The sequence below is a fragment of the Carettochelys insculpta genome, chromosome 2 (genome assembly GCF_033958435.1).
Source record: "Carettochelys insculpta isolate YL-2023 chromosome 2, ASM3395843v1, whole genome shotgun sequence".
NCBI lineage: Eukaryota > Metazoa > Chordata > Testudines > Carettochelyidae > Carettochelys > Carettochelys insculpta.
The window spans coordinates 48,107,597-48,126,261 of record NC_134138.1 but is presented as its reverse complement, the minus strand read 5'-3'; the positions used below and the strand labels follow the sequence as shown (position 1 = coordinate 48,126,261).

Sequence of the window (18,665 nt, the reverse complement as noted above, 5' to 3'; positions counted from 1 at the left end):
TGTCTGTACTCCAACAAAACAAAGCAGCAGAAGTCTGTCCCACAAAAGCTCATCACCGAATAAATAATTTTGTGCTCATTGTCGAATAAATAATTATGTTAGTCTTTAAAATGCTACATTTCTGCTGCTTTGTTTTGCTTTAGTACAACCATGTCATCATGGAATGCCTAAAGCCATTCCTCCATGGCCAGAGCTACTCACTTAACTCATATAGCATGCATGACGATGACCGGAAAAAGAGTTTTGATTGACAGGTGGAATGGAGATTTTGATGTCAGTCAACCAAAAGGATGTGTACTTAGGGCTTTTGCAAAAACTGGTTTAACCACAAGTTTAACCAGTACGATATCCAGATTTCTCAGAGTAGTCAGAGGATGTGGTAAATAGGACACTTCTACAGTGGATACCAGGCACTTTGGAGGTAGGCTGAATTCCTTGTCTGTACTTTTGTGACTGAAGTTCAAAACAAGTGACATACCAATGGCCTTGGAATTTGTGTGTTTTCTACACCACAAGCTAAACCTAGCACAGATAGAGAAGTAGGTCTTTAGGGTTGAAGCTCACCTTGGCTACATTTACACTAGCCAAAAACTTTGAAATTGCCATACAAATGGCCATTTTGAAGTTTACTAATGAAGCGCTGAAATACATATTCAGCGCCTCATTAGCATGCGGGTGGCCACGGCACTTTGAAATTGGCGCGGCTTATCCAGACGGGGTTCCTTCGAAGTAGGCAGGGTCCTTTCGAAAAGGAACCCCATCTGGACGAGCCGCGCAGTGGCAAGCCACGTCAATTTCGAAGTGCCGCAGCCACCTGCATGCTAATGAGGCACTGAATATGTATTTCAGCACTTCATTAGTAAACTTCAAAATGGCCATTTCAAAGTTTTTGGCTAGTGTAGACACGGCCCTGGAGGAGAATATTGTTCTGTCTCTTAGAAGGATAGTCTTGCTGTCCTACTCTTGGATCGTCATCTTGTCGTGGAGAGTGGGCTTGTGTATTCCAGTGAGCCCAAGATTGATGCCACAGGGAGTCTCATGCTCCCAGCAGGGTGACCCATGGTGGCAAGATTAAGGAGAAAGGTCCAGACAAAGACCGATCTTAAGTCTTCAATGGCAGAACAGGCAGAGGATAGCAAAGGTAATGCTAGAACAGCTGTGAAGGCAGATGAAGGCTGCAGTGGACAGGAGACTCCCAGTTGTCATGGATTCCATGCAGTTGGACCTGAGTTTTCTATTTGTCAAGAACCGTGTGTTGGCTGTAATGCAACAATCCTCCTAAGTTAAAAGTCATGCAAGACATTTTCCTCTGTGTACTACTCTCCTAAACTTGAGACCTGTAGTGACTGGTGACAGGAGTAGGATTGTGAAATCTGGAAGCTTTTAGCCATGAACCAGCATGTAGGCAGTGAATGTATGTATCACTCATTCCGTTTTGAGGACTGAGGTGGCCAAATGGTACAGCTGCTGCATCTGTGACTGAGCAGCCCTATTTAGGATCTACTTTGTTCACCCCACAAGGAGAGGGGGCTAGAAAAGGTGCCCTAAACATAGTCCACCTCAGTCTCCTGAGAGGGAGCACTATTAATGAGCTTTTGAACTGTCCCTCCACCATGGTCCTAGACTCCCTTGACGAAATCTCTCAGAAACTGCCTAGAGACGAGTTGGCAACACTTCCTAGCAAGTGGAAAGAGTGCTTGGCTGTCAGTAAAATTCAGTCTTTACCAAATATTCATAAACCTGAATTACCCACCAAGGGAAATAAAAAAAACAAATCAACAGGGCCCAACGAATACCCGGAGACCAGCTACTCCAAGATAGGCCCAAAAAAGCCAAGAACAGAACACCACTGGTCATCACCTACAGCCCCCAACTCAGACCACTGCAATGAATTATTAAAGACCTACACCTTCTGCTTAATCAGGATGCCACATTCCAGAAGGCCTAGGTGACAGGCCTGTTCTCTCCTACAGACAACCTCCCTACCTTGTGAGGATTCTCACCAACAGCCACAGTCTGTACTGCAGGAACACCAGTCCTGGGACTTTTCCTTGCAACAAAGCCTGCTGCCAGCTTTGTCCACATCTCTTTTCTGGAGATACCATCACTGGACCTAACCAGGTTATTCACAGAATCACAGGCACATTCTCATGTTCCTCAGTTAACATCATATATGCCATCCTGTGCCAACAATGCCCAGATGCTTTGTTTATCAGACAGACTTCAAACTCTTAGACAAAGAGTTAATGGCAACAAAACAGCCATAAAAACACTCCTGATCCACAAACCTGTTAGCTGGCATTTTAAAGGAGTGGGCCATTCTATTAATGACTTGAGTTTGCGTGTTACTGAAGAGGAATTTTCACAACACTCTTCAAAGAGAGGCTGCTGAACTCTTTTTATATTCAAATTTGACACATTAACGTGTGGTTTGAACTGAGATTGGAATTTTCTGGGTCACTATAGGGGCCTGTTTGCATACTTGGCTTAATCTAATTCTTGGCTCCCCCCTCTGCCCCTCTACTCTCTGATTTGCTCACCTTCATAATTTTTTTTTTCTGGTCTGTCCACCTTGCTTACTGTTTTTGGTTTTCTGTGCCTTAAATATTGAGTCTGTTCTGGTATGGCTATGGTCTGAAGAAGTGGGTCTGTCCCACAAAAGCTCACCTAATACATTATTTTGCTAGTCTTTAAAGTTCTACTTGACTGCTTTTTTGTTTTGATAGTGTATAGACTGGCACGGGTTTCTCTCTTACTATTCAGTCTTAGTGGTTTACCAAAAATCACACACTTTGAGCTATTCTTGTTCTTCATTATCTCACCTCCTATATGCTGCAGCCATTTCAGCATCAGTACCATCATTACTAGAAATGTATTTGTATGAGCTCATCTGTTTTTACACATGCTTTTTAGAGTCAGATGTCACGAATGATGTCTGATGTGCGCTCCCTGATGGCTGCAGAGAGACAGCATCGGCAAGAGCTGGAACAAGCAGAGCTTGAGAAACGTGAATTAATGGAGCTGCTGAAAGGCCTACAGAAAGACTGCCGATTAAATAATGCAGAAGGAAACAAGAAATCAGCTAACTTTCGCCCTCTAACACGACTGGAAAGTGTGAAACGAAAACCGAGGGAAGTTACGGTCATCTAAAGAGAAGTAAGCTCACAAACGTAGGAAGCAAACTTCCCTCTCAGTTCTAATTGACCTCTTTTCTCTCTAAATTGTGAAAGGTTCAAAAAGAGGGTGGGGAACACACAATTTTTTGTATCTAGCATACTTTGTATATTATACCAATGGTAAAACTGGCTTTTAGTCACTTGAGGGAAGTGGTTGGCCCAGCATTAGTTTTTAAATGTCCACAAATAGTATACTGGGCATTACAACATACTTTTAAAAGGACATTTTCAACTAATTTTAATATGCTGTGAGCTCAATCTGTAGTCTCTCCCTGGATTGTTTACCATAGTCTCCTTACACACTTGGAAATTAGAATTTCAGCTAGGTGAAATGAATTTTTTTTCCTTGTTATTGTAATCCCTCTTTTTTTCTCACCTGTGCATTAGTGTACTGAATAATAGCTGGACTGTGTTCTAAAAATCTTACTAGTTTAAATTTTAGAAATAGTATTTAAGTACTATGGTCAAGCCACCAGAGGAAACTAACAGATTTGGAAGTATTTGTGTCCTATAGAAACACAATATCAAAGGAGGGGTGGCCTAAATATTAATTCCAGACTGTTGCCAGTGAATATAACAGCTTTAAAGCAGGTCATTGTGGACTTCAAAGGAAAACAGCCAAATACTCCAATCTCCTAGCCCCTTCTGAGCTTTTAATCAAGCTGTTTGTTACCAAAACCCATGACAGTGCAGAATTTTAGCAATGTATTTCAACTCACTGCCAAACTGTTTAGAATTCTCCTTCTGTTTCCATCCTGAAGGACCCTGTGAAAGATTTTCCTGTGGTGATGAGCATTGCTTCAATACTATTACTGCCCTTTCTCATGCAGGTTGTGCCTCCCTTATCTGGCAAACTTGGGACTTGAGTGGTCCTGAATGAGGGGATTTGCCAGATGAGGGGAGGTCAGGCATCCTGGATGGCCTCGGGTAGGGAGTCCACTAGCCTGCTGGACTGGCTCCTTTCCTGGTGTCCCCAGGTTGCCTGAAGGGGGCCCCCCACTCCTGTCAGGCTCCCCTACCCTGGCTGGGTTCTAAGCTGCTGTGGGGCTGCTGGCAGAGCTCCTCTCCCCAACAGGCTCCCCATCGTGGGGTGCTGAGCTCCCTGGGTTCAGCTAGAGTCCCTGTGGGGAGCTTCCCATGGTAGGGCTCCCTCCCCAATGAGGCTCCATGCCACCAGCAGGGTTCTGCTTAGGCCCCCACACATAGCTGGAGCTCTCTGGTCCAGCAACATCCATGGTCCTGCCAGATGAGAGATGTTGCTGGATAAGATGTTCCCAGTTCCAATGCATTTGTAATATTTTCAGTAAATAGTGAAAATAAGTGCATATTCAGCATTTGCCTTGTTACTGGAGCCTGGATGAATTGTGCATACATATCTTTGGTGTGGTATTAGCAATTATTACAATTATCTCTGAAGTGTAATATGTCTGACTATAGAAATATGTCTTTTTTAAAACATACTGAATGCACATGTTGAACGTCTTTAATTTTTTTTTGACAGAATTAAAGCTCCTTGAATGTTTCATTGGCCACAGCAGACCTCAATTTTTTTTACCAAGGACATATGGTCAGCTGGATTTCCATGTGGATACAAAAGAAACTATACAATGGCAATAATAAATCTACAGACATTGAATAATGAATATATTTACCTTTAAGAACTGCAAGGCATGTTAGAAATCTGGAGAGCTCAGATTCTATGGCAATCAGTTAGACCTTGAGCATGTGAGGGCAGCCCACTAGCCACACATCTGAAACACCTCTATGTATGGTGAAAGTTTATACAAATCTCCAGGCTGGCTTGGTCATTTTTTCTTATGGAACTTAATGCTAACCTGAAAGAAGCAAGTAGGATGTTAGTGAGTGCCGTTAAGTCTGTCATGGAAACAGAATTAGCACTTAGATATTAAGACTTCAGGATGCTACGAATCTCTCAAATGTTATTAATTTAGTATATTTATTTTACTTTAGCCAACTAATCAATAATTTGAAAGATACACTGACTCAGTTTTATGACACAGCTCTTCTTCTATAAACACACAGTTCTGGTAGAGCGACTAATGAGCCAGACTAGATTGCTTTTGCTGCATGTCATTGCTTTCTTTATTGAAATATGATAGAATAGTTTTCAGTGAGCAACCGTGGGTTTCAACAGTACTTTGGAATGCAAGATTTTCATGAGAACCTACATAGTTGTAATGTGCCAGTTTGCTGATAATCCTCCCAATTAAGTACACATGTAACTTGTGTTTAAGCTGATTTTAATAAATTACATTTTCATCTCAATCATTATTGTGCATACATTATTAAATTGTTAGCCTAACATCACAATTGCATAGCAGATTTCTTTTCCTTATTAGTAGCAAACAAGTGAATTATGTAGCCAGGAAATGTATGCAATTACTGTAAATATTAGTTGCAAAGTTATTGAATTTTTTACATCTTAAATATTACTTGGTGCTTTAAGTTTTTGCAAAAGTGAACCTCAGACAACAAGCAGGTCCTAGAGGATATTAAAATAAGAAACTTTTGTGAAATTTGCTACTCTTCCTCTGATTTGTTTTTGACAATGCTTCTCTACAACTTCTTTGTTGAGCAGTCGTGGATAATTTATGAATGGTGCCAGGATTTTCCTTTTCCCATGTGTATCTTTTGGCTAGAACCACACAATTAATCCTTGGTATGCAGGGGTAACTTCTCATGTTGAACATTGCCTTTTGAAATAACTGTCTATGCAACTCTTATATTAACAAATGAACTTTTAAATGTCTTCCACCTGCAGGGTTCATTGTGAAGCAAGACTGAAATTTGATTTTTTTTTTTTTAATAAAAGGGAAATGAGCTTAAAAGTGAAATTTTGTGGCTAAATCTCAGTCTATAGTATGTAAAAGAGAGTTAAGAGTTGTAACCATTTGAACTGCACTTTTGTATAAAAGTTGATTAAATTCATAGAAGCAGTTACTCATTTTGCTTTTCTTCTTTCCTTTCTGAAAATAAAGTATCTTCTTTGCCTAATGAAATACACATACATGCAAAAAAAGCTTGTTTTCAGTACTACTTTCAGCAAGCAGAATGCAGGACTAAAATACTATTTTAGGAGCCAGCTAACTTATTAAAATAGGCATAAGGAGCAGGAGGTCAAAGTTAAAGGCCTTCATCTGACTCATGATTGAGATAAATTCAGGCTACATCTACATGAGATGCTTTTCCCAGCAAAACTGGGCTTTTGTTGGGAAAAACTGCAGCACGTCTACACACAAAAAGCACTTTGTCCACACCAGGCAGCATTATACCTCTGTTCAGTGTTCTGTTGACAAAACAGCTATGTAGATGCTCTGGGTCACTCTAGTCAACAGACAGGGCTTCCAGTTCATGGGGCACCCCTGTTTCGGCAAGAGAGGGCCAGGCAGTCTGGGTGCTTTGTCAACAGAGTGGATTGCTCTTTGATCTGCTTTTATGTGTAGAGACAATCTCAACAAATTTTGCCAGGAAATCTCTTCCAACAGTCACTTCTGTTGACAGAGGCTTCACATGTAGACATAGCATCAGACTGGCCAAGCATTTAGTCAAAACAGCAGTCTTCTCAAACACTTTGCATGTCTTTACAAACAGGGGTTTCAGCTGCCACTGTCTCTGGAGGTGTAGGCAGGGCAAGCACACACTGAAGGAAAGATGAGAGCCCTTAAAAATGGCAGGTGTTTTGGGTGCAGTAGGAAGTGCATCTAGGTCCTGATTAGGACATGTTGATTCACATGCTATTCACTGCTTAAAAGGTTCTCATCATGAAATGTTTTGCAGTAATGTCCAAAGGTCCCTTCTGTTGCGGGGGGGGCGGGGGAGGCCTTTTTCCTGAAACGTATATGACAATAGGAAGATGCAGAGCAGAGGCTGAATGAGAGTGCACTCAACAGCTAACTTTAAGAGACTGGCTTCCTTGAGCATCAACCTTGTCTATCACTTGGCTTTTCTGGGAGGCTTTTTTGGAGTGGGTAGCAATCCTATTTGATTTACCATCATTGTGTTCAGCTGCCACGAGGAAAAATATTCAACTTGACTGACTGTTCTTTCAGTGAGAAAGCAGATTAACTAGCTCATAGAACAGCTTGCTGGAGAACATTCCACTTAGGCCCAATGTGGCAGAAAGATGAAAATCTGTTGCACACACCTTTCCAGTAAACTTAGAGGTTTGTAAAGTATGCAAAATGTGAAGATTACATACAGACACACATACACTTGGAATTTTATAAAGGGACATACCAGCTATGTGACCATTTGTCATGAAAGACCCAACCATCTTTATCAAGTTTCATGATACCTGGCAGTTTCAGAAGTCCCATATCTTGAAGGCTCCAATTTGATCAAGGAGCTTGCTTGGATACAGAACAAAATGTTTGCAGTGATTTAACTTGGGCAACTGGGGTTAATGATGCTCTACATTTTTACTCTCCTCTCCCTTCACTTGCTTTCTTGAGCCATGTTTGTGTATTTTTCCTCATAAGAAAACTAAGCTTGTGACTTAAGAACTTTGTTTTTCAGCCCTGAACAGTTAACCTAGCTGGTCCAAATGACTCACTAGTACTCCTGAATTAGTATTAGTCTTAACTCTGCAGTCACACAGGTACACACAAAGTAAGTCCCATTTTGCTCAATGGAATTTGCCTTTTTAAGTGCTTTCAGGACTCAAGCCAGAGCCATTAATTGCCGAACTGCACAGGAAGAGCAAACCAGATCTATCAGTCCTGTCTATCCCTGAACTGTTGCCTACACAGAAATGATCAGCAGAGGAGTAAGTGAATCAGACTGTTTGCCTCAGATATTCTAGTTATAAAAAGGTAGCAGAACAGTAAAAGCCACTATGAGCTAACAGCTACATGGCAGAAATATATCTAGATTGACCGAAATGTCCCCTTCACCTCTTAACATAGATAGGAGCAGCGGTTGCAAAAATAGCCGTTCAAATGTTTGTAAGCAATGTAACATTCAAAGATGATTTTTATAGTCTAATAAATTTCCATTAGGAGAAAGCACAAGTATTCTAGCTGTGGTAACACTGCCTTATTTTGCCTTAGAAGAAGTCAATGGGTCAGCTTGCAAAGAAAGCTGCTATTCAACACTAACCTGATCATTTGGCATTAGCCATTTCTAGTACTCTAGTCAGACACTAAAGTTCCAAGTTAAATTAAAAAGCAGACTTTAATGTTTTAAACCTGAGTTCATGGTAAATTCAATTTAAGTGGATCACATCAACTAATTTAAACACAGTATTTACAGCGTTATTTCAAGTTAAGTTAGCCTTGAGAGAGAATTCCCACAAATTCTAAAAGTCCTATGCAACTGCAAGTCCTAAAAGTACGTTTAAAGAAACTGTAGACATACTGCTTAGGCTGACTAAAGTTTTACTGGGATTTTATTCATCATTCTCAACTTTACCAGCCTTTTATTTTTGTGTGAAAAAGACATGGATAACAGGCTGTATTTCAAACTTTCAAGAACCAATATTTACAAGTTAGTTCCATACTTGAAGCTTTTTTCTTTTCATTCCAAATCTTCTGACTGGAAACAAGTCACTCACATCGCTTGCTGCAGTTTCATGAGTTGTACAGTTTCTAAAAATATAAAAAAACCTCAAAACACATGGTGTAAAGAAGCCTGTCTGCTTTACAAAATATTTATGCAATGATCCTCAATTTAAAAAAATTGCATTAAATACGTTTGCTAGAACATTACCCGTTTTATTCATGACAATTGTACTAATAGTTCCGTCTTCAGAATCTGATGCTTTTTTCACAATTCAGATTCTTCTGTTCATTTTCCTGACACTCACTACCTTATAAAATATTAAAATATACAGCTGCATAAAATTATTCCTTTTAGCCATGCCCAGTTAATTAGAACAAGCTTATCCAGACTGTATCAATAGCTTTGTGGGAATTAACAGATTTGATAGACACTTGTGGGCCTATGATGCACATGTCTTCTCACACACTGCTTCTTTCCTATAATTGCTCTCCCTATGATTTCACTTTAAACTTTTGAATGCAATTTAGTCAACAGGGATAAACAATGCATTAAAACATGTTCTCTTCATCTAGACACACATGAAAATATTGTTTTCTATTTTATATAGGTGCTCATCACCATAGCATCACAGCCCCTCCCAGCAGTGAAGCAAGCACAGCAGACTAACATTTATTTCTCTTCCCTTCCACAAGAGAAGTGCAGGCAGTGGAGGGTCTAGTCTGGGTAGTTTACACATGTATTTCTTAGAGAAAGTAAAGTCAAAGAAATGGGCCTTGCCTTTAGAGTTGAAGGTATTGAGTTTGTAATGTTCAATTTTTGCTTGCTTGCTGGCTAACCAAAGATCAATTTTAACTGGAATATAAAAACTACCTAGTCCTGACACTCATAAAGATGAAGTCTCATTTACACCACTCCAGTAATGTAAAAGGACCTATGCAAATCAAAGTCTAAATTCAAGCAGGTGTCTACCATGCGTTAATGTATATAAAGCCTTTATAATGACAGCTGCAGCTATCAAACCCTTCAGTTCCTAGTAATGTGGGACAAATTTCACAGGGATGTAAAGAGATTTAACATTTGAGTCGAAAACATTTGAGTGTTTTAGCATGAAAGAAATGAGTGTAACTGTACAGATTTTCTACATGCTCCCAATTTTCAAAGCTCTTCCTCATGCACTGTATACCTCAACTTCAGGTCATCTCACACACGTACACAAGCAAAAAGTTGAAATGTCCATTTAAGGGAAAAGTTTATCTCCTGCTTTCTTAGGGGATTGTTTAGTACTATGGAAGTGCTTTTAAACTCTCCTCCCCCCGCACCCCAACTACACAAGTCTGCAGGCTACAAATGATCATTTAACTCCAGCTAGCTTATGCTTATACTGAAGGTACCTCACCCTATAATCTCCTTATAGCACATATTAGACAAGGTAGGTGAGGTGATATGTTTTACTGGACCAAAGTCAGAGCAAAAAGCTTCTGAGCTACACAGCACGCTCCCTTCATCAGCAGAAGTGAGTTTCCCACAGACCAGAATACACGCAGGTCAAGCAGCCCCAGATCCTGTCAGAACACATGCAAAATGTGCAGTCATCTCTACGTTGCTAGAATGATCAATACCCTCTCCCGCAAACACACCTTTCAAGATCTATGTTACATACATGCCTATCCTAATGTATGACACATCCAGTGCTCTAAATGCCTCAATAACAGTGACACTGGACAATTACACTTAGATGAAAATGATGATAAATAAAAATTCATATGGGTAAACACTTCACAAAGTTCTCACTCTGACCTCACAGGCCTCAACCTCAAAGGAAACCTCATAAGACTTTCAAAAGACTGCCCTGTAAGCTTAAATTCATTACTTTGCTAGACATTAAAAATCATGATCTTACTAAAGACACTGGATTTATGGTTTATTACAACAATCTTTAACCCGCTACCCCCATTTTTGTCCTCATGATTCAAGGAGGGTTAGTTGGTCACCTTGAATAATCCCTTCAGACACATGTTATCTTGGCTAGAACTAACTCATCTATCTTGTATTTAGTTGTAATTCTGATTACCTTTCCCAGACTTGAGGAAGAGCTCTGTGTAAACTAGAAAGTTAGTTCTCACAATCAGAAGTTGGTCCAATAAAAGATATTACATCATCATTATTGTGACAAGCAGGCTCTTAACAAACAGGCTTAGAGTGATAACATATCTAAAAGTTACATTCTGCCCTTAAACTTACTCTTACTGAAGTCAAATGAAGTTTTCCTACTAATTTCTATAGGTGCAGGTTTGTGTTTAATGTATGCAAAGGTGGTAACAGTAATTATCCATAATGTGGTTTTGGGTTCTTTCCCATGTTAAGTCTTTCACATTTACTAGGACCATTGGTAAGACGGACCTCATTCATTTAATAACTAACAGACCAATAGGAAACTGGGCTACTGATTCTAAACCTGAGAAGAGAATCTTAAGCTGCCTTAAATATTACTGCAAAATCAGCACACCTCTACCTTGCTTTTGGCACAATTAATATTTTAGAAAAGAAATATTTGAAGTCTTAATTCACACAGGTTCCTTAGTATTGTCTGCATAAGTCCACAAACGGGTTAAAATGTTCTTTCAAAAGGAACAAAAAAGATATACAATTGTACACAAAAAGTCTTGAATTTTATTGAAATGTCAAGTCTTGTATCAAACAAAAACTGCTTTCTTCAGACAAAAATATTCTCTCGCTGTCTCCAGATATCAGTAAGTCTAAATTGGTCCGTCAGTGCCCCCCCTTTTTTTTTTGTCATCATCATTGAAAGTTGACACTGCTGGGTTGTCCTGTAAGGTCTCATTTTTATCGTGTGAAGGAACGTACATGACGACCTCGTCCACTGCCTCCACTAACAAACTTTCCTCTTGAGCCACCACTACCACCACTATTAGCACTTGCCCAAGATGGTCCAATTCCACCACGGCCTCTGGAAGCACGATCACGAGGACTGGGTCGATAGCCTTAAAGTAAAGAAAAACATATTAATAGTATCAGTGCTAATGGTTAGAGGCTAAACCAGGCATGTCCAACATGTGGGCAGCTCTTTAAGGAGCCATTTACAGCTCACACTGCTGCCACCTGACTCCTCCAGCCTGCTGCACTGAAAGCATAGCACTCTACTGAATTGATTTAATGGCCTGGGGGCACCTTGGGGCTGCCGGCGGGTGGTGTCAAGCCTGGGAGTGGCTTGGGGCTGCAAGGGGTTTAAGCCTGGGGGCACGTTTGTGTTCGGCCCTCCCAGAACATGTAAGAAATTGCCTTGTGGCCCCTGATCAAAAAAAGATTGGACACCCCTGGACTAAAACAGGGATACACAGAACCTACCTTTTGTTTTAGTAGTAATGCAAGATTAGGATTGTAAATTCAAGCACTCAGATCAGTGAGGTTTGTAAATTTATACCAGATTACATTTTAATGACAGTTTATATTAGCCATGTATTTTGGCTTAGCCATTAATAAACCACAGTTTATATATATATTTAAAATTTTAGCTGTATTTCAATAAGCATCATTTAAAAAAAGAAAAATGCAATTCCAGGAGCTTTGTGCATTGTGATGTCCACCTGCATGTACGGTATAAAGAGTACTACACACCTGCAGAACTCAACGGTCGCAATGGTGGCAGTGGGCCCCTGTTAAAATTGCTTTGACCCCCTCTGCTTTCATTGTAGGTTCCTCGTGGTGTACTCTGTGCACTCCAGCTTGAACCTCGGGCTCCTTCACGACGACTGTAATTGCCTAAACACAAAATGCAAGTGCTGAACACCACTCCTAGATTATTCTGCATTTTAATCTCCATAATGTTTACTAGTAGGCTGCAGTACATGACTGGTCTACTCACAATAATTACATGCTATGAGCACAACAAGAAGGTTATCTACACACAATGCCAATGTTTTAAATGAAACAGGTCCCTTAGGACCTGAGCGGTGACGAACAAGACAATTTGACAGACCATGGGAGGCAACAGTACCAACACTTCCACTGCTTACTGGGCTCTTAGAAGACACTTAGCTGTAAATTACAGCTAAATAACAGTACAGAACACTGAGGGCCGGCACTGGTGACTTTATGGGACCACAGGAAACTTGGCCACACCCAAAATAAGTGGCTGTCCAATTAACTAAAATCATGCTGGATTACAGTTTTTGCCAGATGAGAGTGTGCCAGATTAGAGAGGTTCAGCCTGTACAAGGGACCAAATCACTATATGCCTGAACAGCACTTTATGTGGGAGTCAGGATGGGGGAAATTGGTCCTGCTGTGAGGGCCGGGGACTGGATTCGATGATCTCTCAAGGTACCTTGCAGTTCTAGTGTTCTAGGATTCTAATTTCCAGGGAGACTCATATATTAACCAAAAGATGGCTTGAGTCTACAGCACATGCACCAAGGTAGACACTGCGTCAAGCTGTCAAGCCTAATGGAACAGGAACAGGATGTACACTGGTAGGCTTTGGCAATGCAGAGAGCCTCCTAAATATACCAAGCTCCCACTGAACTCCGTATGGATGAGAAGCCTTACTGGTTTGATGCAGTCACATTAAACTCATTCAAGAGGCCACATATTATATAGTCTGCCTCTGAACTAATGCCTGGAAGAGTGTCTCACCAATAACAAAGCCAAACAAGGCTCAAAGCAATGAGGACCTCAGACACCAAGAAAGACATTAAGGGAAAGACTCAAGTGAATAAGATTAACCTTGAGTACTTTCAAGATACCTCACTATTAACAGGAGAGGTGAAACCTATCCTCTGCCACTGCTTTCTCTTAGGGCAAAGTCCCTTACTTCTGCAGCACACTGAAATGTACCTGATTTTTAATTTGCTCACAATAATGATGTTGACAGCAAATTCCTACAAATCTCAGCAACCCTATGCTTTATCCAGTTAACACAGCCCAGACCATTTTCACTTCTCCATGTGCCAGAGTATTTTTCTTTTTTTAAATCAACTGTATTACAGAAGCTATAATGGCAAAGCTGGAGGGTCTAGCAGCTGGCAAGGGGCTGGAGACTTATAGCACCCAGAAAGCTGTTGAGGGTTTTGCACCTCAGAAGTGATTTAACTTCCTCCTCTTTGTGCACATGGGTAGAGGTTAACTTGACTTTTCCTTACATGGGGGGCAGGACAGGGGAAATTGGGGTACATCCTGGTCTTGGATTAGAGCTGAACAAATAACTGATTCTTCACTACAGTGGCTTAACCAAAAAATGTTTATATTACTGAAATTTAATTCTTTTATTTCCTCTCAATAAATGAAAAAAACTGAAAAACAATTATTCAAAAACATCAATTCAAAAGGGTTTTGGCATTTCTGGAAAAAAAAAATGTATCAGTGAAAAGTCACCAGATTTGCACATTCAGAACTCCAAAAATGATTTTGGAGAGGTGTGGGGGGGTGGAAAATAAATTTGCTATTCATCACTAAAAGAAAGTTTTAATGGGCTCCAGTTAGGCATCTATTGGAGGTAGAAGAGAAAGCCTTATGGAACACTGTAGTGTTTTTAACAATAGTGCTATGGGCATTCTTTCCACCTTTGTATTGCCTATCAATCCTCGTAACTTCTCAGTGCCAAGTTTTTAAGATCTTGGATGGACTGGACATGGCCTGCTGCAACCTTCACTGTCACAAAATACGGGTTTTTTTGTCTGCTAATTTAAAGAACAATTAAAATCTGCTACAGAGTCCCTAGCCAGAGAATCACTGCAAACACAGGGCCCCGCATAGTCTACTTCTGAAGATGACAGAGGAGCCTTTCTAATCAAAATGCATGTAGAAGTTGATAGTACAGTTATGCTTCAGTTGACAAATGCCTGTATTATTTCATAACAAGGCAGGGTTTTGGTTTTTGTTTTTGTTTGCGGGGTGGTGGTTTGGTTTGGTTTGGTTTTTTACTGGTACGGCCACAAGCACTCCTCTGGCCATTGCCCACAACAGCATGAGAGCAAAGAGTGAAGCTCTAACTAAAGTCTTTTGTAAAAATGCACCTCAGACCATAAATAAAAAACAGTTAAAGCTCTGCCTTGACTCTAGCATGCACTAGATAAATATTTTTATCCTAGACAGTAATCCACTTATTTAAGAACCTCATAAGGGGCAAGATACCTTTTGAAGCAGGTGGTGTAAAGAATCTGTTTTGACTGTGAAAAGCTCCCCGTCCTCCACGATTCCCTGAGAACCCACCACGTGAAGAAATCTTCTGGGATACTTTTGGTGGCCTTTTAGGTGGTGGTATCCCATCTGGAGGGACCACTTCCTTGCTCTCTGCAGCAACAAAATCGTCCACATGCATAGAAGGTGGTCGGCTTGTATTCTGCTTCCTTTGACGAAAGATATCATGCGGTCGAATCCCTTGTCCAAATCCTCCCCGACCTCTTCCTCTAGGAGGTGGCACAACATGTGCTCTCTTTGCCGGTTCTATGTACTCAGATTTTCCGCTATATAGCGAAACAAAATTAACAGCATTATTTACTGACCTAAGAACTTATTCCAGCCCATTCTGTGCAATAGCTTTTAGTAGACACTTAAATTCATAAAAACTGTGGAACGTATCTGCCAAGATAGCTTAATATTGTAGGCATGCTCTTTGAAGAAGTCTTTGCTCCCTCATACTATCTGAGCCTCTAATCCAGCACCCTCAGGACTAGATAGGTGCCAAATGAGAAAATTTACCAGACCACAGGATGTCAATATTGTCTAGCAACATTAACAACACTTCCACTGCTTACTGGGCATTGAGGGGTAAATTAGAGCTAAATAACAGCATAGAATACATGGCTGCAAGCAAATTTTATGGGACTGTGGGAAACTTGGCCCCGCTCATGATAAGTGGTGGTCATGCCGGATTCAGGACGTTGCTGGACGACAGAGTGCCAGACTAGAGAGGTTCAACCTGTATTTACTAAATGGCATCATCCATAATATCTCACTGCCAAACTGCACAGCTTTAAATACACTGCTCAAAAAACTGCTTTTGGTTAGTACACAAGATCCATCTCAATTTGAAGTATCTATATCAGCAGGAAGGTCTGCCGACGCAGCCAGACTCCTTTAACTGTATACTGATTCAAAGTCAGCAATACAACTTGCCTTGAAGTTATAAAGGTCTCATGCTTGTGCTTGCCAAGTTTGAACCCTTTTGTTGTTTTTGTCCTACCGGGGGATGAAGGTTCTGACAAAAAAGATCTTTCCAGTTCTGCCTGCAAGTCAAAGTCACTGCAGCCTTTCTCTGAGAGTTCGATTAAGTCCACCTTTACCTGCAATGATAAAACAGTTACACCAAAGATACCCGACAATGTTGGCCATGGTTAACACTTCTCCTGTTTCAAAAATACTCAAGTGTAGCAGCAGAAGGAGCTGCAGTAGCAACCAGGGAAGAAATCAGCCAGAGTCCCATCCTGCTCTGGAATTCCACATGGCCTCAGAGATCAACCCCTTCAACTCCAGTCTTATGAGCTGGGAGAAAAGACAGCACCAAATAACAGGAGCTGGAGCAGCAGCAGCTCTTGGACAGGCCTAAAGTTCAGATTTTGAATTTGCCAGCCTGCTGTCTGATTTAATTAAATCTCCAGTCCGGAGAGCAGGTTCACAAATTCAGTAATGTGCCTCCCTCCTGTACAGAAGGGACAGGAAGAGATGGCTTGCTAAGGAAGACATTTATGTACATAATATCTATCTTTGTGTATTAGCAAGAAAAAAAGGAAGGTAAAACTATGATGAGATCAATAAGAGTCAAGTCTGAGATAAGAGATATTTGACAGTTATTTTCTAAGTATGACAGACTTTTCAATTTCCCCTGTATCTGTTCTTGTCTAACTTCAAAGACAATAACGTCCAGGAATAACATCTGATCTGGGATAGCCTCACAGCATTCTTTTTAAATCCAAATTTGGAAGTCACGTTTAGATAGACAAATGTAGGTTTTTACAAATAATTTAGCGTGTAACTATGACCTTTTCATAAAGTTCTATAGAATGCAAGTTCTTTGAGGAACAGGGTTGTCTTTTTTCCTACGTGTATATGAGTCCCAGCATAATCCTAATACAGATTTCTAAATACTTCTGCGGTGTCAATAGGTGAAAAAGTGGAAGGAAAGAAATAATTTTTCCTAGGTAACTTATACACCTAAGTGTCAAATAGCTCCAGGAAGTGATAGAGAATTTAGGAACAGAAAAGCAGCCATACTGGGTCAGACCAAAGGTCCATCTACTCCAGTGTCCCATCTTCTGACAGGTGTCAATGCCAGGGGCCTCTAAGGCTACGTCTACACGTGCACCCAACTTCGAAATAGCTTATTTCGATGTTGCGACATCGAAATAGGCTATTTCGATGAATAACGTCTACACGTCCTCCAGGGCTGGCAACGTCGATGTTCAACTTCGACATTGCTCAGCCCAACATCGAAATAGGCACAGCGAGGGAACGTCTACACGCCAAAGTAGCACACATCGAAATAAGGGAGCTAGGCACAGCTGCAGACAGGGTCACGGGGCGGACTCAACAGCAAGTCGCTCCCTTAAAGGGCCCCTCCCAGACACACTTTCATTAAACAGTGCAAGATACACAGAGCCAACAACTAGTTGCAGACCCTGTATATGCAGCACGGACCCCCAGCTGCAGCAGCAGCAGCCAGAAGCCCTGGGCTAAGGGCTGCTGCCCACGGTGACCACAGAGCCCCGCAAGGGCTGGAGAGAGAGTATCTCTCAACCCCCCAGCTGATGGCCGCCATGGAGGACCCCGCTATTTCGATGTTGCGGGACGCGGATCGTCTACACGTCCCTACTTCGATGTTGAACGTCGAAGTAGGGCGCTATTCCCATCCGCTCATGGGGTTAGCGACTTCGACGTCTCGCCGCCTAACGTCGATTTCAACTTCGAAATAGCGCCCAACACGTGTAGACGTGACGGGCGCTATTTCGAAGTTACTGCCGCTACTTCGAAGTAGCGTGCACGTGTAGACGCAGCCTAAGGGAATAGAGAGAACAAGTGATCCATACCCTGTCACCTATTCCCAGCTTCTGGCAAACAGAGGACAGAGACATCAGCCCTGCCTATCATCACCAATAGCCATTGACGAATCTATCCTCCACGAATTTATCTAGCTCTTTTATGAACACTGTTACAGTCTGGGCCTTCACAATATCCTCTGGCAGAGTCCCACAGGCTATCCATGTGTTGTATAAAGAAATACTTCCCTGTTTTTGTTTTAAACCTGTGGCCAATTATTTCAACTGGTGACCCTTAGTTCTTGTGTTGTGAGAACAAATAAATCAACTTCCTTATTTACATTTCTACAGCAGTTTTGATTTCATGGGGCTCTCTCATATCTCCCTTTTTGTCAAACTAAAAAGTCTCAGCCTTTTATCTCCTCATATAGAAGCTGCTCTATGGCCATTTTTGTTGCCCTTTTCTGAACTTTTTCCAATTCCAAGATATCTTTTGAAATGAGGCAACCATGTTTGCATGTGGTATTCAAGATATGCGTGTAACATGAATTTATAGAGACCATATGATATTTTCTGTCTAATTATCCATCTCTTTCTTAACAATTCCCAACACTGTTTGCTCTTTTGGACTGCCACTTCATGCTGAGTGGATGTTTTCAGAGAACCAACCTCAATGACTCTAAGATCTCATTCTTGAGTGGTAATACTGAGTTAGACTCCATCATTTTACTGTATATGGTTGGGATAATATGCCCCTTGGCATTTATCAACACTGAATTTCATCTGCCATTTTGTTGCCAAGTCACCCAATTTTGTGAGATCCCTTTGTAATTCTTCACAGTCTACTTTGGACTTGACTATCCTGAATAGTTTTGTGTCTGCAAATTTTGCCACCTCTTTGTTTACCTTTTTTCCAGGGCATTTGTTATTGAAATGCACTGGTCCCAACACAGACCCCTGTGGGACACCACTTGTGACC

General features: G+C 41.1%; 2 protein-coding genes across 4 annotated transcripts in view; one reads left to right on the top strand and one right to left on the bottom strand.

The window, feature by feature from the left end:
- LOC142009219 (RING finger protein 151-like) overlaps window positions 1-5,278 on the top strand; it is a 29,583-nt gene extending 24,305 nt beyond the window's left edge. The window contains exons 6-7 of the mRNA XM_074986934.1: window positions 2,914-3,156; window positions 4,678-5,278. Coding sequence (XP_074843035.1) covers window positions 2,914-3,150 — 237 coding nt within the window. The 3' untranslated portion in view covers window positions 3,151-3,156; window positions 4,678-5,278. The remainder of the gene's footprint in view (window positions 1-2,913; window positions 3,157-4,677) is intronic.
- A 142-nt stretch (window positions 5,279-5,420) lies between these two features.
- The window catches only part of VIRMA (vir like m6A methyltransferase associated), a 46,235-nt gene continuing 32,990 nt past the window's right edge, over window positions 5,421-18,665 (bottom strand). For all 3 annotated transcript variants that reach the window (XM_074986928.1, XM_074986930.1, XM_074986929.1), the window contains 4 exons: window positions 15,831-15,997; window positions 14,847-15,178; window positions 12,333-12,476; window positions 5,421-11,698 (listed from right to left, as the gene is read on the bottom strand). In XM_074986928.1, the coding sequence (XP_074843029.1) occupies window positions 11,541-11,698; window positions 12,333-12,476; window positions 14,847-15,178; window positions 15,831-15,997 (801 nt within the window). In that variant the 3' untranslated portion in view covers window positions 5,421-11,540. The remainder of the gene's footprint in view (window positions 11,699-12,332; window positions 12,477-14,846; window positions 15,179-15,830; window positions 15,998-18,665) is intronic.